We start from the raw sequence: 25209 nt of genomic DNA, 5'->3' as shown, positions 1-25209 counted from the left end.
GCAGCACCTTTCTGCGTCATGGCCCTGACACCATGACACCATATAGACAGAGAGAGAGAGAGAGAGAGAGAGAGAGAGAGAGCGAAAAAGAGGCGGAGCCTGATTAGAGTACCTCCACATGAAGTTACCGCCCATTACTGGTTTCCTTGTAGAACCGAACCCATGTCCGAGCTGCGCGTAAACATTCCTGACTGAGTGTCACGTGACTGAGCGCCGCCCGCTGGTCTCCGGTCTCCGGTCTCCGGTCTCCGGTCTCCGGTCTCCTGCCGTGACGCAGATGGAGACGCTGTGCGGACCCGAGCTTCCTTTCTGGGTGAGTTCGTTTCCTTCACCCTCACCCGCCGCTGGTCGCAGCCCAGAGCTATCGCGGCTGCACCTTTTCTCCGCGGAGATGAGGTTGCGTCATTGTTACGTCATAGCGCTGCTTTCTGTCGTCTCCACGCCGCCGTTCTGACGTAGCGGCCATGGCTAACTGTGAATAGCCCTTTAATAGCATTTACTGAGCGAACGAGCGGATTTAGGATTTACAGTAAACTAGCATAGACCTCTGCTAATGTAAACAGCGGAGCAACAAACTACAAATACACAAATATCCGTGTTAATGTGGATTAGTTACAGCTCCAAAACTCATCTCAGAGGTAGTAGCAGAGATAAAAAAAAAAAATACAAATACACAGTAGAAAGTTCCTAATCACAAGTCTGTTATAGGTTCAATCTCACTGGGAATATTTCCGTGTGATGATCAAAGTCAAAAGTAACTTCATACAGATGTTATGGGGCAAGACCTGCTAACAAAATGTCCAATTAATGCATGTGTAGTTATTTAACATGTTATAGCAAAGTGGAGATTTCAATCAGGGGTTCAGCCAATCAAATCGAATGAGAAAAACACGGGAGTTGTGAAATTCATTGTTGAACAACCCCCATAAAAACACAATGAGGAGTTCTAGACGTGTGCTCAGAGGCATACGACAAGGGCAATCTAGAAAATGAAAAATAGTGTTTCTATTTAAAATAAGAAGGTGTTTGAGTTGTGAAGGAAGACGAGTGCGAGTGTTCCGAATTGCACGCTCCTTTTGGAATACTCCGTTGTAGCTTATTGCGTGCTAGTAGACTGATTTGAGATCATATCTGTCTCAAATCAGATATTGGTGCGCTGCTCTTATCAGAAAATGACACATCATTGGGCCATGAATAAATCACCTCACTTCAAAGTGATCCGCATCCGAGCTGCCCGGCCCCCCCGGCCCCAATAAATAAGGTTTCGGCAGCTTCAATCTACAGTTCGGTTCAATTGGTGTAAAAACCGTTCGGCTGATTGTCATTTTGTTCTCAGTTCTTTATTTAAAAAACAAAACACAAAACATGCACGAATCCCTTCCGTAAATATAGGTCCATGAAAACTTAACTGAACAATACAATAAAACACAAACAACACACACACAAACACACACACACACACACAAAAACACACACACACACATGAACAACACACAATGGCATTTAGGCTCGCCAAGTTCAAAAGGCCGCTGTCCAGACCGGTCGCACTGACCTTCACCACCTCCCTTCATCTTCATCAGTCGTAGGAAATGTTTGCATCTTTGTAAATGCGTAGAAAAAGGACCGATGCCATTTCTGACTCGACTGCATCGTTCGCTCATCGGTGATTGAAGCTTTTTTCAGTCAGTGGTTTCATACAATCTATAGATTGATCGCTTTAATTCGCTTTAACGATGATTACTGATCGCTTGTGTTGTCACTCGACCTGACTGCTCTGTTCACGCCAGGGATCGTCTCCGCTGCTAACATTAACTCCCTCCGGCGCCGTAACGATCCTGACGATAACTAGCTGCTGTGCAAACATCCTTCTTCCGAAGGGAAGGAGATGTGCGAGCCGTTTCCACCGTCTGCTTCTTCCTGGAGCCGATCCGTTTCAGATTCTGAGTGAAGTAATCTGCCTGGTCGAGGCTCTTCCGGGTGGCTGTTGGCACGAGGAGCCTCGCCCTTTCTCTCTCACTTTTTGTTTCGGTTTCGGGTTTCATGTAAACTCGTAACTGCCTTGAAGGCCACGCTGTCGGTTAAATAGCCCGAAGCCTGACTGCTGCTGTGTGGCGAGCAGCTTTCCTTGTGTTCTATCTCGTCGTGTTCATTTCTCTGAGATTCCACACATTTGTTTTCACTGTGTCTCAGTCGCTAGACCAGGGGTGGGCAAACTTTTTGACTCGCGGGCCGCAATGGGTTCTAAAATTTGATAGAGGGGCCGGGCGAGGAACAGATGGATGGAGTATTTGTGTGAGCTAATATAAATGATGTGTAAAAGCCATTACATGAGAGGATTTGGCATTTTACAGGTAGCATTACAGGGAAAAGGTCAAATGAAATAGGTTTAATTATAATACAATTTTATTTAATGATATAATTTGGACAAGTTCGGCGGGCCGGATTAAATAGCCCAACGGGCCGCATATGGCCCGCGGGCCTGGGTTTGCCCATGCCTGCGCTAGACGGTGAAAGCTGATCATTTGTGTTGCATTGAGTCTTTTCTATGTTTCATTACCGCTTTGTGAGCAACATTTATTGATCTTTTTTACCATAAGGTCTGATTTGCTCGGTGTAATATTGTGCTTTACGTTGTACGGGTGTTGCGATACAAATTCGACAGTGAAACATTGTTGCTTAAAATCAGTTCTTTGTTAGTTTGTTTGCTTCTTTCTTTCTTTTTATAACATATTTTCTTATAATAAGCAGATCTATGTAAAAGCTGCTGAATACTTGGAAGTATCCACCCATCCAAGCTGAGCGAGTGTGGACTGGAGAGCGTAGCGTTTTGTTTGCTATTTGTATTCACATTCAGTTTATGCTAGTTTAATCATTTGGTAGTTTTTGGTGAGTTTAGGGAAGTAGGGAGCGATCTGGCCACCCAAAGGGTCAGCCGGGTTTGAGCGGCTGACACGGCGGCATGCGGTCAAGCTGACCCCCGAATGCCAGCTGCTCGGTGGAGGACTGCAGCTTGGCCGTGGGAGAGAACGTCGGGTACGGCAGCATAGAATCAGCCTCCGGCGGTGATACTCCCTGATAGCGCTGAGAAGGTGAACCAGGCGGTTCAGAACACCTTTCCCCGAGTCCTCACCTCCAACGTCCCACCGTCCATCCGCATGGGGGCCCGACATGGCCAACTCCGATTAAAATGATCCCACCCGAGGAGAATTACTCGGCGAAGAACCGGCTCTTTGTTGACTATAGTCAATCATTAATTTCATTTCTTCTATTCCCACGGTGTGCAGGGAAACTGAATGCGTTTGAATTTCAGAGTTCCTTTTTCTGTTCCGTAGTGATGTGTGGGATTTACAATATGAACATACTTAATATGGTGCTTGCAGAGGCGCAGGAGAATTGGTGGAACGGACTACAGCTAAAGGCAGTAATAATAATCTGTTTATGTGTGCCGCGCTTTTAAAAGAGTGTAAAGAAAGGAATCGCGTTAGAACACACGTTGGGAACATTCCTGAGAAGGCGAGCTTGCATCAGAGAGTTGAGCACCGGCAGATCTCTGCAGCCCGGCCTGTTTACAAAGAGCATTCCAGACAGAGAGAGAGCTATGATGAAGAGCGGCTCACCTAGCCCCCCCCGTCTTGTCCTTATGGGGGGCTTTAGGTTTGAACAGAAGAACCTCCATGGCAGTGATGAGCCTTTTACAGCCGTCACTGATCACCACCTACCGGTACTTCACACAATCATGCGCTCATGCTTCCGCAGACGGGTGAGGCGATGTTTGGAGAGTGGCCGGGGGCTGGCAGCTGTGTTTATCGTGCTTCCATCCGTGGGCGGCCCTTCATCAAGTCTGTCTGTCCGTCCGTTCGTCTGATCACTCAAACCGTTCTGGAGGGATCTGGATGACATTCTCAGGACGCGTTGGGAATGTCACCAGGAACGGATGATAACATTTTGGTGACATTCCAGGAGAGATCCTGGATTCTGCATCAGTTTGACATTTTCGTTAACATTGCAGTCAATGGAGCTTCAAAATGTGGTTGATTATTGACCAATGTTTATGGAATTTGACACAGTCATGTAGGGTGGGGGTGGGGGGGGGGGGTCTCTATCTCACCACCGAATTTCATCTGGATCTGTTCCAGAATGAGGTCAGGAAAAACTATTTTAACATTAAAAACCCTGTTTAAAGTGCTCATTAACTCTGATTTACTTTGATTGGTTATTAAAGATACCAAGAACAATCCAGAACCTTTCGGTGCTGATCCAGATCCCCACGCGGACGGTGTAGATCCAGTTAGGAGGGGAATGAGCTGCTTGGCGGAGGTCTGCGCTCTGTGCTCTTCTCGTTCGTGCTGGTACAGGAGAGAACGATGGCTTCCCCTTTCTTCTGCGGATGTCCTTCCGAGGCATCGTTCCCAGCAGCAGGATGAATACCGAACATCCCACTGTGTTCATTCAGGGTCGAGGAAAGCGGTATCTTGGCGTGTCACAAGAGAGGCTCGGCTTACACAATTCAAATAACCTTTCCCTGCACGTCACCACGAGTTCGGTTTTTCCGCGCACTTTGAGCGTGCACGTAGAAGAAACCTGAATTTCTTTGTGGACTCTCCCACGATTATTCACTAATTTGAAGATCATGGCATCCTGAGCTCAGCTTTGCTTATATGTCAGTGTGACTCCATGCACCAAGAACTTGCATCTATGAATGCGCCGCGTGTTTATTGGTCCGAACGTCGGGTTTAGTTGAAAACGGAAACATGTACCACCGTGTTGCTCTGAACTTGAACTTGCTTCTTGAAGGTTAAACGTGAAGCTTCTAATCTCTGCGCTCAAGGTTATTATTTTATTGCCCTAGAGGTCCCAGACAAGATTATCTTCCCTTCCGTCTATACACTATGCAAACATCTAGATATTTACTGAGGGTTCGCAGACTTTTGTTAAAGTCTGATGAGGTTCCAGCCCCGCTGGTCAGACGGAGGGTTTTCTGATAAGCGATGCAGGGCTTAAAGCTGAAGTGCTGTTCTCTGCAGGTAGCCAATCAGACGCTCCACACAGACCGGCCGGACCTGCCAGAGTGTTTCCAGCTCACTGTCCTGTCATGGCTGCCGTGCATCTACCTTTGGGCGGTCTGCCCCATCTACTGCTTCTATCTCAAGAGGAACAGCAGAGGCTACATCATGATGTCCATAATGAGCAGATTCAAGACGGTGAGGGGGGGGGGGCTTTGTTACCGTGCCTTTCACATAGTGTCAAAGTGACGTCCACGTCTGTGATGATTACTATCGGTCAATCAGTACTTTATTAATTGTCTCCAAAACAAACATAAAATAACTTTTTTCATAGAGCAGACTTTATAGAGTTTTGGGCTGAAATGAAATGTTCTCTTGTAATTCCTGTTCTGTTTCATGCATGTGGCTTCACCGCTGCCTCTTTCTCGTTCCGTGCGCTCTCAGGTTTTTGGCTTGTTGCTGTGGGTTTTGTGTTGGACAGATCTCTTCTACACATTCCATGAGCTGCGTCAAGGTCTCCCCCAGCCGCCCATCTACTTTGTCACCCCGTTGGTCCTTGGCATGACCATGGTGAGGACGGCTCCATTCAAACAAAGCTCCAGTGCCGCTCATGTACAGAAGGCAGTTTTTAATGTTAAGGGGGGGGGGGGGAGGGGGGCATGTTTCTGTTACTTAATCTCTCACCCCTCCATCAGTTGTGTTTTGATCAAGTTGCTTAAAGACACAGGTCTGTGTCCTGATCAGAAGCTTTGTGAATTGTCGTCATGTAAAAGAAAGAGAAGGAAATGTGTTAGCCATGTCCAACAGTGGATTGTGTGTTTTTGTTTTTGTGTGTTTGTAGCCACACGTTATAAATGTTATATTTATAGTCCTGGTTAAGGCTGACTGCTTTACCTCACATGCCTTCCGTCATCCCATCTCTCAGCTGCTGGCCACCTTTCTGATCCAGTATGAGAGGTTGCACGGGGTGCAGTCCTCAGGGGTCCTCTTCATCTTCTGGTTCCTGTGTGTACTGTGTGCCATCGTGCCTTTCCGCTCCAAGATCCTGCAGGCCTCCAGCCAGGTGACAACAACACCCCCATTGTGCTGCCTTCCTCATCCTGGTACTGCGTTGTGTGTCGCAACATACTGTACATGAACTCTGTCCCCCAAAATCCATAACCTCCAACCAGGCATGGATGCATCCCAACAAAACATTTTGAAGCAAAGTTTTGTCACGGCTCGCCATCGTCCAGCTCGTTCTTGACAAAAAGAAAAGAGTATATTTTTAGATGTAGATTTTTCACACATTTATCAAAACAACTTTAGGAGGTGATTATGTAAACGTTCTGCAAAAAAACCTGTTAAAATGCACAACATGAACAGAGCATAGTCAGTGATCAGATTAATGCTCTTCATATCCCTGTTCATGAAGATAATCTCTGAGTGCACCCCTCCCCCCAGCTTTTTGTGTAGTAGCCACAAATTACTACAGTATGTAAAAAAAAAAACACACTACTCCAGTAAATGTGTGAGAAATGCAAGTCATGATGGATCAAAGTTGTGTGGACACAGTCGCCACACCCACCAGGCAGCAGGAGAGGAAAAGGTGCGTCTTCCCACTCATTCTAATCATTTTTCCTCTCTTGATGGTCCGCTTGTTGTGTTCCGTTTCAGAGCGAAGTGACGGACAAACTTCGGTTCACCACGTTCTACTTCTACTTCGGTCTGGTGGCCTGTGAGTTGATCCTTTGCTGCTTCAATGAGAAGCCCCCTCTGTTCTCCAATGTTAACACAGACCCTGTGAGTCACACATCCTGCTGAAGTGTGCATGCGTTTGCTTTTGACTGCTGTGTATTCCTGCTGATCTGAACATCTGTGTTTGCCTCGTGCAAGTTGCAGCAAGTCACAAGCACAGAGAACACACACACATTTGCCTTCCTCTTCCTTTTTCTGATCTCGAGCGCTTTCTACATTTGTATTCTCAGAATCCGTGCCCTGAAACCACAGCAGGATTCCTCTCCACTATTACGTTTTGGTGGTTCACGAGGTGCGTCTGTTCTGTGTTCATGAATCTTCAAATTGTTTAACGTTAAACTAAAATATAGTGAAATGTGCGCTTTATTTTACACATGCTTCTGTCTAAGTTTCATTTTCATTTCCCGTTTCATAAAGACACCTTATGCCTTTAGTTAAAATCATCACACCATTTCCTCTGCAGCACTTTTTATGCTTCTTCTTTTATTTTCTTGTTTACCCCTACAAAATATTTTGTCGTTTTCTGTTACATGTGCATGAAGGAACAATTTGCGGCGACATCTGATCCACTAGTACATAATGGTGATTAGGATTCCAGGAAATTCAATTAAGCGTATTTACAGAGAGCATTCTTTTAAGAGTTGTTTCTGAGACACTGAAGTTTTAGAATCATCGTTTGTCCAGAGAATGGTAGTCGGGGGGAACATTACAAAACTGATAATGAACATCAGACGTTGCTGAAGCCCCCGACGTTTAAGATAATAGCTTATTCGCTGGAATTTCTTGATCTACCAGATTGAGCTTAACTCCTGTTTCTGTCTCCTAGCATGGCCATTAAAGGCTACAAAATGCCACTGGAGGTTAAAGACCTCTGGTCTCTGAACCCGCGTGACAGCTCCAAGGTGATGGTGCCCAAACTCCTGAAAGAGTGGGACAAGGAGCACACCGAAGCCAAGAGGTACGTTTGGTAACTCTGGATACTTCAGAATGGCCAGTGGGTAAACGGTCAGATTCACCCCCTCCCGTATTTGCGAACCAATAGCGACTCTTCATTGAGTTGTTTTGCATGCTTGTCTGTTTCTGACCTCTGACTTATCAGACACAGTGTTGATGCAACGTCAGCTCATATAGCTTCAATTATAATGTCACCTTGAGAAGCTTGTTGATGAACTACAAATGAAAGCCCCCCCACATATGTTGATGTGAAGTTTATTCACATCAACATATTCACATTCACCCTCATTTATTCATCCCCCCCTTTTTCCGACGGGAGTTCCTGGAGCCTATCCCAGCTGGTTATGGCCGAGAGGCGGGGTACACCCCGAATGTGTCGCCAGTGCATTGCGGGGCCAATAAATCAATCATTTGCAGACAAAGAGCACCTGACATTTCTGCAGTTTACTCAAACAGCAAAGATAAAGGCCTGTAAACATATGGTGTGGCTCTGGGGAGATGCCTTACCTGTGCTGCAGGAGCACTGGCTGCTGGGGGTGGGGGGGGGGGGCATCCGGAGAAAGACGAAAATAACCTCCGCTGAGTAAAAGACACCCGCACCCTGTCCAGGAGGGATGTGAGCATGGCATCGTGGGGCTGCAGGTTGCGCAGATACCAGACGCTTGTTAATTGACTTATATTCGGCTCACAGGTGTTGAATAGAGGGAAGGCTGTCTGTTTGGGATTAAGCAGCATTGTAAGTCCTCACTGGACCGAAACCTCCAAAAGATTAATGTAACTCCTCAAAATAAGTCATTGTGTTTAAAAATAGAAAGCGTCGGCTATCTTATTGTGTTTGAATGTAAGAATGTTTAAAGAGCTGCCTGTGAAACGAGGCGGGGCAGCATGTTCCAGTCTTTTCTTTTGTGCTACACAAACCTGTTTGCTGACTGAGTTGCCGTTTGCTCTCTTAAGCTTATTTCACAGACTTCTGCACTTAAAGTTAGTAATTACATGCATATTTTGTGGCTTGCAGCAGTTCTTGCATTACATGTCACTCCCTGAGTTCTTTCTGGACAAACCAGCATTCTTGAGTTTTGGTTTGTTTGCTCAACAACAACCATTCAAGTAGATTTTTTTTTATTTTAAAGATAAACATGGCTTCTGAAACATGAAGCGAGTCTGTTTGTGTCCTTGCTGCTGAGAGTTCAGCCGCCATAATAATTATTTATTCATTGTCATTTTCATTTGTTGCTAGTTTACCAATATTATTTAGAACAGATTTTCTTGCTTTAGAAATTACATCCTTATTTCTGTCACAACTCTCTTGGTCCCACAGATGTGCTCTAGCCACCTTTTCTTTTCTTTTTTTAACACGTTGCATAACTTTTATCATTTGAAACATTTTCCTCCAAACAAATAAACCAATAATCTAACTTTAAAATTCTCCAGTAAACAGAATCTGATCAGCCAGGCTGAATACTCCAAGCCCTCGCCGTCAACCAACCATGTCACCGGAGGAGAAAGTGAAGCCAGTCCAGAAGAAGTGGAGGTGCTGTTGTCCAATCAGAAAGCTTCTGCTCACAAGCCATCGTTCCTGCGTGCCCTCATCAGAGCCTTTGGCCCCTACTTTCTGATTGGTTCTGCTTACAAAATCTTGCAAGACATCATCACCTTTGTGAACCCTCAGCTGCTCAGGTAAAAAGGTTCGATCGTATTTTCAGCTTTACGGTTGATTCAATATTTGCAAATGCTATTTTACGAGTGTCGGATTTGCATTTTTTTTTTTGCATTTTTTATCCATCAGCATTTATCCTACTCGTAGTTATTAATGGACTGTGTGTGTTTTTTTTTATTGTTTTTTACATAGTTTCCTTCAAGCTTATAATAACAAGGAGAAATCTAACAATAATAACAGGGTGTTCTTTCAAAGCGCTATTTAGTGATATCAGGACTAGCTGCTTATTTGTGGGTTTATAGTTATTATCATATATTCTGTGAGTTACTTAACGGAACATTTTACGCTGTATGCTTTAATAATATATACTGCTTCTGTGTCATTTAAGACCACAACACATGATTTGCTGTACTATTTCTTGATGATAAATGTTATCCAATTAATTTATTTTCATGTAATCTGGCACTAACTAGAACGAAAACCGAGAGCACTGCACTCCGGTCGGTATCTGAAGAAGCCCCTCAGCATTAACATGTCAGGAAGTTGTGCTCTTTCCTTATTCCATGTGTTTCAATCTCAATTTAATCCACAAATTCACATCGAATGGTGTGCACAATGTGTGCAAAAATGTTTTAAAGTAGTACACAAAAAAGTAAAGTTTTAACTGTCGGAACAGAAGTCATCAGTGCAGCGTCGTCCAAAAGCTGCTGGAAGCCAGCCAGTCATTCATGTTAGACGGGCAGTGATAGAGTGGTCGTCTGCTTACCAGATGGCCGGTGGTTCAGTCCCCAGCCTTTCAGTGTGTGTGTGTGTGTGTGTGTGTATCAATATAGCAATTCAGAATGTGTTTTCCATTGTTATTAGTGCTGATTTGAAGGATTTAGACGGCCTTGATTTGACATGCGAGCGATTTGAGTTACGAGCTCGGTCCAGGAGCGACTTATTCTCGTATGTCAGTAATAACTGTAGTCAGAATGTGAATATATTTAATGCGAGACGAAGTCCGTGCCTAACAGACGTAGAGAAGGAATCTCCATTAGAATTTTAGTTATGTGAGTGTCAGCGTAGTTGTTTTCATATTTGTTGGGTATTTTATCTAAATAAATGATTCTCTTTTCTCCCTTACAGGATGCTGATCTCATTCACCAAGCAGAAAGGCGCCCCAGACTGGTGGGGCTACTCACTGGCCTTCCTCATGTTCTTCACAGCCATTCTGCAGACTCTCATCCTGCACCGTCACTTTCAGTACTGCTTTGTCACGGGCATGAATGTACGCACCGCTGTCATTGGAGCGATCTACAGAAAGGTAGCCGCACGCTTCCGACCATGCGTATATATATATATATATATATCATGTACATTTGTCTCTGGAGATGCGCTGCTTCCCAGAGGACCGAGTTCATCATGCATGGTGTTCAGTAAAGGCTTTTTGTCCTGCAGGCTCTCGTGATAACGAATGCCGCTAAGCGCTCGTCTACGGTGGGAGAGGTGGTCAACCTGATGTCCGTGGATGCACAGAGGTTCATGGACCTAACCACCTTCCTCAACATGTTGTGGTCTGCTCCTCTTCAGATTGTTTTGGCGCTCTATTTCCTCTGGCAGGTACATACACGAATTAAACGTGTGTCATTGTCCTTTGTCAGTAGGTCGAGTCCCTCCGTGATTTGGAGGTTTTTTGCTTCATCCCGATCTGAGTTTCCGTTGCTTAGGTTTTCTGTTTTACAGAACCTTGGTCCCTCTGTGCTGGCCGGGGTGGCTGTCATGGTCATGCTCATCCCTTTCAATGCTGTCATTGCCATGAAGACTCGGGCCTACCAGGTGTGAACCGTCAGAATGAACGTGTGAATGAGCGGGCTGCAGTTTTACTTGGGTAAAGTTTTGTATACAGTTTTGTGCAGGATGATACCTCACAAGTTCCAACGATGGTGTCTTAATGGATGCTTTGATGCTTCTTCTTCTGAGCAGTTAGGAACCTGTCAAAAAAAAAACAAAAGTGAATAGAAGAGACTCCTTCCGTCACAATATTTGAGCGGTTTCATTTTCATTTGTGTATGTTTGATTTCTTTGCGCCCTGCTGCCACGTAAGTATGATTCCAGGGTTTTACGATACTTTGCAGAGTTGCCACTTCGCTTTTGTCTTGGTTGATGTTTTTTTTCTCGTCCCGGTCTTCCTCCTCCTCTTCGTCACTGCCAGGTGGAGCAGATGAAGTACAAAGATGCTCGTATCAAACTCATGAATGAGATTCTGAACGGCATCAAAGTCTTAAAGCTGTACGCCTGGGAGAACTCATTCAAAGAAAAGGTCCTGGCCATCCGCCAGAAGGAGCTCAATGTTCTGCGTAAGACGGCTTACCTCGGAGCTCTGTCCACCATGGCCTGGAGCACGGCGCCGTTCCTGGTCAGTTTCTCTGCTCTGCATTGGGAAGCTGGTTTCTTTCTATGTGAATTTGGAATTGATCATTTGGATAACATCGTTCTCGGCTGTTGATCCCATAATCTTAGAGGAAACCGGGTGCTTCCATGCAGCCTACGTAGGTTGAGGTCATGTCTGAGAACTGTAAATGCACTTTAGCAAGTGTTCCTTAGCTCCAAGTGGAATTCCTTATGCTGTATCATCATGACTGATTTGTCTAAATTCATATTTAATCATTTCTTTGTTATATTTTCAGGTTGCCTTGACGACATTTGCTGTGTATGTGAGTGTGGATGAGAAGAACATCCTGGATGCAGAGAAGGCCTTTGTGTCGCTGTCGCTGTTCAACATCCTCAGGTTCCCGCTCAACATGCTTCCCCAAGTCATCAGCAGTGTTGTTCAGGTGGGAACTTTCTTTTATTCACTTTGTTTTCTGCAGCAGTCTTTTTTTATTGTGTGGTGTGTTCATTTGTGCTGTGTCCCAGGCCAATGTCTCACTGAAGCGAATCCAAGCTTTCCTCAGTCATGATGAGCTTGACCCAAATGCAGTGAGCAGAAAGAACACGGCCACAGGTGAGATGAAACGGCGCTAATGGTTCAAATGTGAAAGTAAACGTTCTTTTCCTCTGTCAACTTTAGACTGTTTGTTTTCATTTTAAAAGCAAATAAACATTAATTGTCCCAGAAATATGATTGTCTGATTGTTTAAGCAGACTATTAACCTTCAAGGAAGCTTCAAGAGTTTTAATCTAACCCAATAACCTCTGAAGTGCTTGCGGTTGCCGAACCATTAGTAAATGTCTTTTAGCCTTTTTATTCTCATGCAACAGCTGCAAAGAATTTCTCTTGACTTTATGCTGCTCGACAGACTTTTCAGTGACGGTAGTTAATGGGAAATTCACGTGGGCTGAAGACGATCCTCCTGTTCTGCACAAGTATGTCACTAAATACCACATTCTGTATGCTTGCTTTTGTCACGCCTCAGGCTGTTCTGACTTTGCTGTTGTCTTTAGTATAAACGTGATGGTTCCCCAAGGCTCCTTGCTGGCAGTGGTGGGTCAAGTCGGCTGTGGGAAGTCCTCCCTTATCTCTGCTCTTCTGGGGGAAATGGAGAAACTGGAGGGAGAGGTCTCTATACGGGTAGGACTTCATGTTTTGCCTTCCTTCTAAGCTGCAGCTCTGAATATTCCTACGTATCAAATGTTGTAACGATGAATCCTAGACGCTGTTTGTTGCCTCCACGTTTACCGAAAAACTCCTGGATGGATCTTGATGTCCTGGTCTAACTTAGATCCCATAACATTATAAGAGCAATCCAAATACCCGTCTGGATAAAAAAAAAAAAATCCCATTGCTTTATAATGGAGGCTTAAAAAAAATAATTATTATAAAAGTGGGCAGCATGGTGACGCAGTGGTAAGCGCTGTTGATCAAGAAGGTCACAGGTTCAAATCCAACTTGGGGCCTTTCTGTGAGGAGTTCGCACATTACTCACCAAAAAATCCCAGTCATAGAGGGGTCCAAATATCTTCTGGATCTGATCCAGAATGACGTCAGACATTTTTTTTTACATTGAAAACCTCGTTTATGGATTCAAAAATCATTAAAGCTTATTTAATCTCATCATCAGGAAATGTAAAAAAAGAAAAGGAATTTATTCAGCCAATAAGGCTTCATTTCTATAGCACATTTACAAAATGACCTAAAAAGAAAATGTCAATGCAAATTAAAAAAAGTTAAAGTAGAACTTTGAACCTGAGAGTTTTGAAGTCATGTTAGAGGAGAAAAACCCCCAAACTAGGTAGTTCGTTTTACATCTGTATTTTCTCCAGATGAATCTGATGTCAGTGGGTGAGCTTCAAGGTGTTTTGGGAACTTCTGAACTCGGGAAAGACCCAGCCAAGCTGTTTCTCCCTGCTTTGAGTCTTCGACCTTCGAGCTTTCAACTCACTGCTATTCCAAAGTTATTGATGAGAAAGTGAAATGCATTTCCCAGTTTGTTCAATTCCTCTTTTCTCTAAGCCTCGCGATGATCCAGCAACATGAACAGCTGCCCCCGAGCGGCTATAATATAGTTTTAGTCTGTATACTGTTTAACATTCTGAATTGATTCATTCTTTTTCACTTTGTTCTGACATTCTCTCGATCCGATACAAAAATAGATGTTCTCATGTTAAGGGTCGTTAATCTGGATGTAAAGAGATTACATCTGCCTCTGTCTTCAGGGCTCGGTGGCCTATGTGCCTCAGCAGGCCTGGATACAGAATGCCACCCTGCGGGACAACATCCTGTTTGGGAACCCCTACAATGAACAGAAGTATAGCTGTGTTCTGGAGGCCTGCGCCTTAACTCCTGACCTGGAGGTCCTGCCCGGCGGAGACATGACTGAAATAGGGGAGAAGGTACAAAGTTCTTTTCTCATGGAGTGTGTCAGCTTTGGATCTGTTGGGTTTTTTTCTTTGATGAAGGCTGTGTCTAGACGGACATCTTTTTTTAATCGACTATCTCAATTCTTCAGGGGATCAACCTCTCTGGCGGGCAGAGGCAGAGGGTGAGTTTGGCCCGAGCCTTGTACAGTGACGCTGACGTCTACCTGCTGGACGACCCGCTGTCGGCGGTGGACTCCCACGTGGCCAAACACATCTTTGACAACCTCATTGGTCCAGAGGGGGCGCTAAAGGGAAAGGTTAGGAGAGTCTAAAATCTACCTCGATCCACAGGTGTGGTGCTGAATGTACTCTGGGAGGAATCAGGAAATAGATTATTGTGGTTGATTAACATGATCATAATTCCTTGAGGACTTCAAGCATCTGTCATGCAAGAAACCCAATACAATCAAATAGCTTGATCAGAGGTACTATAATACTATATATTGAAGGCATGCCGATTGAGTTCCCTCTAATTACAACGGGAAAATGAAACGTGTCCCATTCCAGCAGAACAATTCTGCATTTGCTCCAACCTACCACCTTTTGGGGTTAAAGAAACCTTTAAAAACGTGTCTGTTGTCTCTGGTGTCTTTGAGTTTTCAGAAAAGCGCTATATAAATAAAATGTATTATTATTATTATTCTGTTTCATTTAAAAGTGAACCAGAATAACCTTTGTTCATAAATGCATGTCGCTTTTCTGCAACGTGACCTTCATTCATCCTTTGGCCTTGTGGTGGTTTCTCTACTTTGGTAGAGAGACATAATAATTTCATCCTGGTAAGGTATGTCAGCTTTTACAAGCCTGCAGGAAATGAAAGACACATTTTTTTACAGCTTGACTCTGCTCTGCATGGTGTCCTGGACTGGAATGTGTTTTTATTTGTTCAGTAGTCAATTAAATAATAGTAATTAAAAAATAAATAAATGGCTTTCACCTTTGGACTGATGGGAAGTTAGCAGTGGTTGGGCTGTTCATTGTTTTGCTTTGTTATAACAAAGAAGAGCTGAGTATGTGGATCATTCTCTGGCAATGCAACTTTTGTAAAAGCGTTCCGTTGTTGTTTGACTCCAGACACGTATTTTAGTGACGCACGGCATCAGCTTCCTGCCTCAGGTGGACAACATAATGGTCCTGGTGGAGGGCAGCATGTCAGAGATGGGCTCCTACCAGGAGCTGCTCAAACAGAACGGAGCTTTTGCCGAGTTTCTCCGGAACTACGCCCTGGACGACATCGAGGAGGACGAGGCCTCTGGTAGAGTGTCGCTTCCTCTACTCACATACTTTCATGGTTAAAAATCTTTGCAAAGGGATGCTTAACATAGTCCATGCGATGCTTTTACAGAGGAATTTGAGGATGAGGAACTTTTCCCTGAAGATTCCATGAGCATCCACGCAGATGTGGCGGACAATGAGCCTGGAATCAATGAAGCCAAGAAAAAGTTCATGAGGTAGCTGCAAGATAAAGTGAAACGTTTAGTCATTATCTCCTGGAAATCAGAAAGAGCCTTGAGCTTCTTCTTCTTTTCTGGAGCTTCATTCTAAAACAGCATTGCAGTACTTGTCTAGTTAAATGAAGACTTTGAGGACATAAAAAACACATCTAGAGAAGAGTTACTCTTAAATGGTAAACGAAGGATCTTCTAAATATTTGTCATTGACATCATTTTTTTTTACCCCCCTTTCAGAGAGATCAGCGTTATTTCAGCAGATGGAGAGAACCCCAGATCTCGCTCGGTGAAGAAGCACTCCTGTCGCCAGAGGAAACACTCAGAGTCACAAGAGAAGAGGAAACCAGAGGAGAAGCAGAAACTGATTCAGGCAGAAACCACAGAAACAGGCCGGGTCAGTCCATCAGATAGCAGCTCCCTTTCGGCTTATCCTTCGGCTTCCAGTTTCTAATTCATCTGATGCCTGAGTGGTGCATTAGGCAATTATTGTGACTTTCTCGGCTGATCCTGCCTTAACTCGGTCTGTTAACTGTCCTCTCGTGAACCAGGTGAATTCTAAAGTCTACCTGGAGTATGTCAAAGCGGTGGGAACCCTGCTGTCAGTGTTCATCTGTTTCCTCTACTGCTGTCAAAGCGCAGCATCCATCGGAGGAAACATCTGGCTCAGCCAGTGGACCAATGATGCTTCAACAAATCAGACTCAGGAGAACGTCCATATGAGGGTGGGGGTGTACGCAGCACTGGGCATCGCACAAGGTAAGCACACAACGAAGCACCAAATGAGGATGAGGTTTCTTTTCTAATTTTAAATACTGTGTAAATGAATTTAGTGCAGGCCTCTCTTTGCTTTAGGCCAATGCTTCTCAATTATGTTCTGTCGCGCCCCCCCTAGGAAGAAAAAAACTTTTCGCGCCCCCCCCCCCCCCCCCCCCCCGGAAAAAAAAACACTCTTGTATCCTTATTAACATACAAAGAAATATGAAAAAGAAAGAAATATAGATTAACTTACAACAAATAAAAGCTTTATTACCATTTTTTTTTAGTCTGCAACCGAAAATAAGGAAGTCATGTCTTTCTAATTCTCCCACCGGATTGTTTACAACCGCTCTTCTGCTAATACTCCCTGCGCGCACTCTGACAATCAGGGCGCCACTGCCAACTACTGGAGTGGATGTGCAATTACACTTTACTCTCGTAAGGCAAAAAAAACATTTTCTCCGCGGTCACAGGCGCCCCCCCTGACATCGCACCCCCCACCATTTGAGAACCACTGCTTTAGGCTCAATGTTCTGATACTTTCACTTTGTGTTGCTACGTGCCGCGTCCGCCCGTTGGCTTCTTGTTCTCGTGTTTTGAAATTAGCCGACGGTATTGTTTGCAGGACTCTTCTTGTTTTATACATTACGTGTCCTGGAGAGAGACGCCGAGCTTTTCTTTTCCCTCTACAATAAAGACAGACCCTCCCTGAGTCTACCAGTACTGTATTTCCGTGACTTTCTCGTTCCACATTAAAACCTGTTCCTCTGCTCTACTCCTGCCCCTCTGGTTCACACCAACCCCAGGTATCCTGGTCATGATGTCTTCCTTCACACTAGCCATGGGGAACATCAGCGCAGCCAGGAAGCTGCACTATAATCTGCTTGTCAACAAACTTCAAACGTCCCAGTCTTTCTTTGATACCACGCCTATAGGACGCATCATCAATCGCTTCTCCAAGGACATCTACATCATAGACGAAGCGCTCCCATCCACTGTGTTCATGTTGCTGGCCACCGTCTTTATCTCCCTCTCCACCATTATAGTCATCGTTTGCAGCACACCCATCTTCGCCGTTGTAATAGTACCTCTGGCTTTCATATACTTCTTGGTCCAGGTACTCAGGAAAATTGTTCTTTTCTGTCCTTCCCCGTTTCTTTTTTAAACCATGATTGCTTTTTCCTCCTTGAATGGCGTACCGCTTGCATGTTGCCACTGCAGCTTGTACCAATAACCCAGTTTTGCCTTTTGTCACTCTGTAGCTTTGTGGTGTGTCCGTGGAGATGGCCTCTTTTACACTCACGTGACTTCTATAGTTTTGCACCTAACTTCCTTTCCAGCCCCCGGCCCGTTTTTTCTAGGTCTGGGCCTATGAGACTAACTAAGCGTGCGATGACGGGATTTATTTCAGACCTAACACAACTAACGTCCTTGGAGCCATTCATTTGTGCAGCCCCTGAAATAGAGCAGATGTTGAAGTAGAAAAGAAACGGTGGCTGGCTGTAAGACAAATAGTTTACTTCCTGTTATACAGTGTTTCTTTAAAGGTTCTGATTTGACTTCAATACGAGTGGAATCTTTGGTCGTGGGTTGGGTTTGATGTAAGAGGATAGTCGCACATTCAGATCTGGTGATATTTCATTTTGGCAGACATGGCTTGTAATACAAACACTTAAAGCTTGATTTGCAGCTGTTTGTTAACTTGGCTAGCCTTAGTGAAACTTGCCCCTGGCAGTTAGCTTGAATGCTAATAGCCAAACACAAATCAGAAGAAGAAGCAGCGCCAAAATAAACTAAAAATAGCGTTCACTTTCTACTGTTTTCTATCAGAGGAGATGTTTAAAAAATAAAAAATAAAAATAAAAAGCCACCCATGAGGAGAGAAGCTGTTTTTCCTTGGCCATTAAGTCCTAATCTCAGGTGTTGTGTCGTCACACTTGACCCCGCCCCTCTCCTCCTTCCCGTAGGTGTGCTGTTGTTGGTTAACTGCCTCTTGTGCCGGGCTTACAGCATGCTGCAGGCAGCCCAGCTCATGCACCGCAACATGCTTCAGGGGATCCTGCGAGCGCCGCAGGCCTTCTTCGAGAGCACCCCCACTGGGCGGTTGTTAAACCGCTTCAGCAAAGACGTGGACGCGATAGACGCCCATATCCCAGAAAATATTGACATATGGATGCGCACCTTCTGGTACACTCTGAATGTGCTGCTCGTGTGCTCTGCCTTCACCCCAATGTTCCTCATAGTCGTAGCCCCATTAATGCTGCTCTACTGGTGGGTTCAGGTAAATAGGAAACAAGAAACACCATGCATGTTTGAGCGTCTGTGCTGGTTGCCTGTTGCATGCGGTTGGTGCATTGGTCAGTGCAGTGCAGTTTCTGCTAGTAGTCATAGATACCAGGAGCCTCAGTGGCCAGTCTGGCAGCTTTATTCAGCAGAGATTTCTACTTCTAGTATGAAACTAAATATAAAACCTACATTTGATTTCAACCTTTTTTTTTTTTACTCTGGTGAACCACAGAAACAGAAACCAGCACATGCTATTTGAAGTTTCTTAAATATTACTTACAGGCAGTAGATCCACATCGCGATAAACCCATCGACCACTACTCGTCTCTTTAGTCTTAACCATCCATTTTTATGGAAGAGACATACTAAACAGTTTAATCAGTCATCGATCTCATCTCATTGTTTTATTTTTTACCGTTTCATTTCCCCCAGCATGGTTTGATCTCGGACTGGAAATGATTTTAGAGCGCTTTCATGTGGCATTCAGCATCTGCTTTATACTAACAGCATGAAATGTGCAAGAAAACCAAAGCTTTTCGCATCCTTCGAGGGATTTTAATTTTTGATTAGCATATAACTTTGATTCCCCTGCAACTCTACGTGATAAAAACAAAACGCCTGCAGATTAGCTTCATGGGATTTCATAACTAAACTACATTTAACCAATATGATTTGACTCGTATCATGCTTTCCGGCATCCCGACAAGAGCATCTAAATTGGAGCAAATGAGATCTGCAGGCATTTTGTGCACGCTGGCTTTCTCTGTTAATCTGTGTGCGTTAATCTGTGTGCATCACAAACATCTGTTCCAGCTGTAATGTTTGTGTTTGTCCCTCAACCCCTGTAGAGATTTTACGTTGCATCATCTCGCCAGCTCAAGCGTCTGGAGTCAGTCAGCCGCTCTCCCATTTACTCCCATTTCTCCGAGACCGTGACGGGCTGTAGCGTAATCCGAGCCTACGGCAGAAACTCGGCCTTTGTTCTAATGAGCGATGTGAGAGTGGACGACAACCAAAAGAGCTACTACCCCGGTATAGTGTCCAACAGGTAGGTGTCATCTCAACAGGGCAGGAGCTGCGTTCCAGGGTTGTTCAGAAGCGCTCTATCTTTCTGTGCGCAGCCACTGGGTGATGGCCCTGAGAGGAATAGCACATCCAGAACAAGATCCAACTGCAGATTTCAAACTGTAAAACGGCTTTCAGGTTGTCAGCTTGTTAGCTTTTTATGACTACTTCCTCTTTGGAGTGTCCCCTGGCTACTTAAAGTCTCACATTGATGACAGGAGCCCACAAAGTCACTTCACTTTTCCCCTTACCTTCTGCGAGAACATCATAATCCAGAAGTCGGTGAGCAGCTATTAGAGAAGGGCGGGGCAAGCACTTCCTGCTAATTTTCCACAACCGGATATAACGTGTAAAATAGTGCATTTTAGACCTGGAGAATACCGCCATGTCTTCCTCCCAGGTCTCAGATCCAGCGTCTGCTGCGGTCCTGTCTGGTCAGAGCAGACGAGTGGCTGAGCACAGAAGGTGGAAGGCGGTTCAACCCCGGAACGCTTCTGCTCCCAAAGAAAAGATCCTCTAACTGATGAGATACCAATGAGAGACGATGATTTTCAGTGGAAACGGCCGGATATATATTTTATATCAGAGCCCCTCTGGAGATGTGTTTTCTCATAGCGCCCCCTGCTGTCCTGCAGGTGGCTCGGCGTGCGTATTGAGTTCATTGGGAACTGCATTGTGTTGTTCGCTGCTCTGTTTGCTGTGACTGGGAAAGAGAGCCTGAACCCGGGTCTCGTGGGTCTGTCCGTGTCCTACGCTCTACAGGTGCTCTACCGATTTCAGCTGCTCCTTGGTGGTGATGATGTCATGTGTGTGACTGTGTTAAAGCGCTAGCTTCCATTAGCTGCCAGTTTAAGCTGGTCTGTTATGTTTAGCCAGTTATTTCTTCAAAATCAGTACCTTTACTTCTACATTCCATGTTATGGTTATAATTTTCTTTTGACTACTCCACAATCCTCAATGCAAGCCAGGTTAACACAGACGTTCATCCTGGGATGACGATGATGATGATGATGTCACAGGCAAATCTTTAGCACTAAACTTTGTCTCTGTAGGTGACCATGTCTCTGAACTGGATGGTGCGAATGTCCTCGGATCTGGAGAACAACATAGTCGCAGTGGAACGAGTGAAAGAATACTCTGAGACAAAGACGGAGGTAAAGATGTGTCCACCTCTGTCCTGTGTGTTACGGCAGACAACAAACGGCTGCTTTTTATGTGTGTGCTGTAGTTAAACAGTAGGAATTTACCCACGTACAACAAAAAAGGTCAAGGGCTGGAAACCTATAAAGTATAACTAGATCCAGAAATGCCCTTATTGTGTGCACAAATTGTACTTTTCCGGCAGCCACTTCTTTTGAAGATGTCGTTTTCCTTGCGTTCTCAGGCCCCCTGGGAAATAGAGGACAAGAAGCCCCCACCTGAGTGGCCTACAGAGGGGAATGTGGAGTTCCACGACTACAGCGTTCGGTACAGGGAGGGACTGGACCTCGTCCTGAAGAAGCTCTCGCTGACCGTCAAAGGGGGCGAGAAGGTGAAAGGATCAGTAATCAGAAATGGACTGTAGGGGGGGGGGGGGGGGGCTTCACTGATCACAGCTGTGTGGATGTTTGTGTACAGATTGGGATTGTGGGTCGCACAGGGGCCGGCAAGTCCTCCATGACGCTATGCCTCTTCAGACTGCTGGAAGCTGCAGCGGGAGAAATCACCATCGATGCAGTGAACATATCTGAGATCGGCCTGCATGACCTGAGGTCCAAACTCACCATCATACCACAGGTGCACCCGCACTCGCACTCGCACCCGCACCCGCACTCGCACTCGCACCCGCACCCGCACTCGCACCCGCACTCGCACTCGCACTCGCACCCGCACCCGCACCCGCACCCGCACTCACAGGACAGTCCGGCAGGTATCAGGTGTGTTTGATTTTTGGATGTGCGTATTTGCCTCGCCAGTGTTTGTTTGTTTGTCCATCCAGCCGACTTTTATCAAGATCAATTAAAAAGGTTACAGACTGATCTTGATGAAACTTTCAGGGAATGTTGGGAATGTTACCAGGAACAGGTTATTACATTTTGGTGATTATCAAGAAGAGATCCCTGGATTATGGATTACTTTGAAATTGTTGGTAACGTTGCAGTCAATGGAGCTTCAAAATGTGTTTCTCAATATCTCGGCTGATCATTGGCTTTGGTTATTGGTTGTGTTTCGGGTCGCGCCGCTGCAGGAGCCTGTGCTCTTCTCAGGCTCACTGAGGATGAACCTGGATCCCTTCGACAAGTATAGCGAGGAGGAGTTGTGGAAAGCTCTGGAACATTCTCACCTCCAGAAGTTCGTCAGCAACCAGCCAGCAAAGCTGGAGCTGGAGTGTTCCGAGGGGGGCGAGAACCTGAGGTAGGCGACGGAGGCCCTGCGTTTTGACTGACAGGCGTCCCCCCGCAGCGCCGTGCCTGACGGGTGCTCTCTCTCCACAGCGTGGGCCAGAGGCAGCTGGTGTGTTTGGCCCGAGCTCTCCTGAGGAAGACCAGGATCCTCGTCCTCGATGAAGCTACAGCCGCCGTCGACTTGGAGACGGACGACCTCATCCAGTCCACCATTCGGATTCAGTTTGAAGACTGCACTGTCTTTACCATCGCTCACAGACTCAACACGATCATGGATTACACCAGGTTCAGTATTTTGTTTTATCCTGGCTCCTCCCCTTTATCTGGAGTCGTACTCCAGATAAACGTTTTAATACATGAATGTTTTACGATAGATACTCGTGTATTTATGTTCATGCTAAGGTGATGTGACGATGATGCCGTTTCCCCTGTAATGAATGCGAGGACGAGTTCAGGCTTCTCGGCGTCTTTATGGATATTGTCTCTTCGCTCTTCTTGCAGGGTGCTGGTGTTGGACAGGGGACAGATAGCAGAGTTTGACACTCCTGCAGAGCTCATGTCACAGAGAGGAATCTTCTACGGCATGGTGAAAGATGCCGGACTGACGCAGTAGCGCCGCCGTTGCTGTTACGAACCAGCTGGATGTCCATTCCAGCTTCCTCCGGTCCTGCCCTGGGCAGTGGACTGAAGAGAACTCGTCTCCAGGGTGCTTTCTACTGTTTTTATACATTAAGATGGAACATTTTTCTGATCCAAAGCTGCTCTTTAGTGCCTTCTGCAGGAGGGATGAAGAAAGCAATGAATGTATCCGCTCCTCCTCATCAGCTGTCTGCTGCAAACAACAGAAGAACCTTTATTTTCTTTAACGGTGCGCTCCTGATAAAACACACACTTTTGTGATACACCCACTTACTTTTGTACTGCACCATTATTTAACCTACTTGTTAAGGAACTGTTTGATGTAGCGACGTTTGTTCAGTTATAAACGAAATTCTTTGTAAAACAAATCTCTAAAACTTGAATTCTATACCACCAAAATATGGAAATATTGAAATGCCTTTATTAAATGCTGTTTTTTTTTTATTATTCGATGCTGGATGAACTTTACGGTTTTAGTTGGTCTGATTTGGTGCATTAAAGCAGCCAGTTTGGTCATTTTATTTGTCTATGAAGTCAGGATTCATCTAATAAACCACTGAAACGTTCACTTCTGGTGCTGCAACATTGAAACAATTTAATCCAAAAAGTGAAGATCTGAATGAATGCTAATACAAACCAGTTAATTTATCTTCTGCTACATGTTGTAATCTTGGGTTCATGTTCAATCCACTCCATCCTAGTAATTATGAAGTAAAGTACTAAGTTGATAATAATAATACATAATACTAAGTTAAGAACTGGTGTTCTCAAGAGGAGATCACGTTAAGTCTTTTTGAGGTTATTTTATAAAGGATGAGAAAATGATTTTTAATATATATATATATACTCTTAGTCACGTTTAACATTTATTTAATAGAACAGTTCCCAGCATCACCTCTAAGTGTCGCCAAAGAGCCAACAGCTGTAGGAACGTGCATACACCAGCCATGAACTTTGACATGAGAACGTCCCGCCAGGTTTTTGTGCGTAGAATAAGTCCTAAATTCTGTCCTACGAATACAATTTAGAAATGTGTGCAAGTACAAAAAAATCCATATCAAACGTGCACAGACTCTGGTCGTGCGCGCACCCGTAAATAATCTGTGTTGATGTGTTAATCTGAAGAGCAAAAACTAACATTTAGCAAATCATACAGCACAAAAACAGCAAATTCCTGTTTAGAATATGCATTTTCTGCAAAATAATTGGTGGCACCTGTTGACTTTTTTTTTATCTTACATGAAAGAGAAATGTCTCTTTTCCCCCTTTATAACATTGATCATTGCTTGAAGTGAATATTTAGTCAATATTCTGGACTATCTGACCATATGCTTCTATTCCACCGCTCCAGAAGAGTTTACGCTCTTTAGCGCTTCTTTTCTGAATGAATGGCTTTGCTGAGGGGGTTGTAATTATTCCTTTCTCCCACTAGATGGGGCTAACAGCCAACCAGAGAACATTTCATCTCTTCGAGGCGAGGTTGTTCTAAACGTCCCTTTAGATCTGATCACAAACACCAACACACTCAGGTCCCTCCAAAACAAGATGCCATGTGAGGTCACTAATGTTACGCCACGTTATGGTGACTCGACAACGTTTTTATTTTACTAAACCCAAAACCTGCTTCCGGAGTAGAGCAGAGTGACATTAGAATCAGAATTTGAGGTTTGAAATTACAAATTATTTTCAAGCTGAAAGGAGGTCTGCAAACTTATCACAGGGAAACAAGAAGTGGGAAGATATTGGTGCGAAAAGAGTTGCTGTTAAAAAGATTTTAACGTGAAAAAGCAATAGTACGGGGGGGGGGGGGCAGTCCAAAACAAGTAAACCATGTCCAGAGGGAGCAGGGAAGACATTCAAAGTCCAAAAACAGAAACACAAAGACACACTGGCGATGAAAGAGGAAACACGCACAGTCGTCGCTCGACTGACGTCGCAGCAGAGATTTCTCTGTTAAACCAGCGTTCTGTGGTTTTATAAATAAAATAATTCACTACATTCACTTGTGATCTTCTTAAAGAAATCAACTGCAGATTAACACTACCGGTAGTTGTTTTCAGAGTTGCTGCTGGCGTTGGGTCGCAGCCAGACCTCTGATGGGCCTGCGGTGAACTGGTGACTTGTCCAGGGTGTAGACTTCCTGAGAAAGAAACCCATTTCCTGTTTCCAGTGTTAATGCTATGCTAAGCTAACAGGCTGGCACACATTGCTCTTTATTGATCTCTTAGCGTTTTCCGTGCATTCTGTATGCCTCAGTTTAAACAGCACATTAACAATAAGATGTAAACCTCGGTAACTAAAAGGGGCACTTTTTTTTATTGATCTTATTTTTTCATTGTTAAGTTTGATTCTGAAGGCTTAATGGACGACCGGGTGCTTTTTAGAGTGTAGTGTGATTTTATTCTCTTGAAAACTTTTCTGTGGAGGCGTCTTTG

At 44.7% G+C, this 25209-nt stretch overlaps 1 protein-coding gene across 1 annotated transcript; it reads left to right on the top strand.

The window, feature by feature from the left end:
• Positions 1–277: 277 nt before the first annotated feature.
• abcc3 (ATP-binding cassette, sub-family C (CFTR/MRP), member 3) lies at positions 278–23332 on the top strand. Its single transcript, XM_068754252.1, has 31 exons — positions 278–313; positions 5025–5201; positions 5448–5573; positions 5929–6066; positions 6660–6785; positions 6971–7032; positions 7567–7698; positions 9126–9371; positions 10480–10657; positions 10792–10953; positions 11077–11169; positions 11546–11749; positions 12021–12167; positions 12250–12337; positions 12633–12699; positions 12778–12904; positions 13990–14166; positions 14283–14450; positions 15268–15448; positions 15539–15644; positions 15882–16038; positions 16193–16400; positions 18368–18681; positions 19535–19734; positions 20387–20513; positions 20804–20905; positions 21136–21282; positions 21369–21527; positions 21979–22145; positions 22226–22420; positions 22637–23332. Exons 1-31 carry the CDS (start codon positions 278–280, stop codon positions 22746–22748), a joined length of 4629 nt encoding a protein of 1542 aa, XP_068610353.1. The 3' UTR covers positions 22749–23332.
• Positions 23333–25209: the final 1877 nt, after the last annotated feature.

This window comes from Brachionichthys hirsutus, chromosome 21 (genome assembly GCF_040956055.1).
Source record: "Brachionichthys hirsutus isolate HB-005 chromosome 21, CSIRO-AGI_Bhir_v1, whole genome shotgun sequence".
In the NCBI taxonomy this organism is placed as follows: Eukaryota; Metazoa; Chordata; class Actinopteri; order Lophiiformes; family Brachionichthyidae; genus Brachionichthys; species Brachionichthys hirsutus.
Note: the sequence above shows the minus strand (reverse complement) of the source record. Positions and strands in the feature narration are given on the sequence as shown.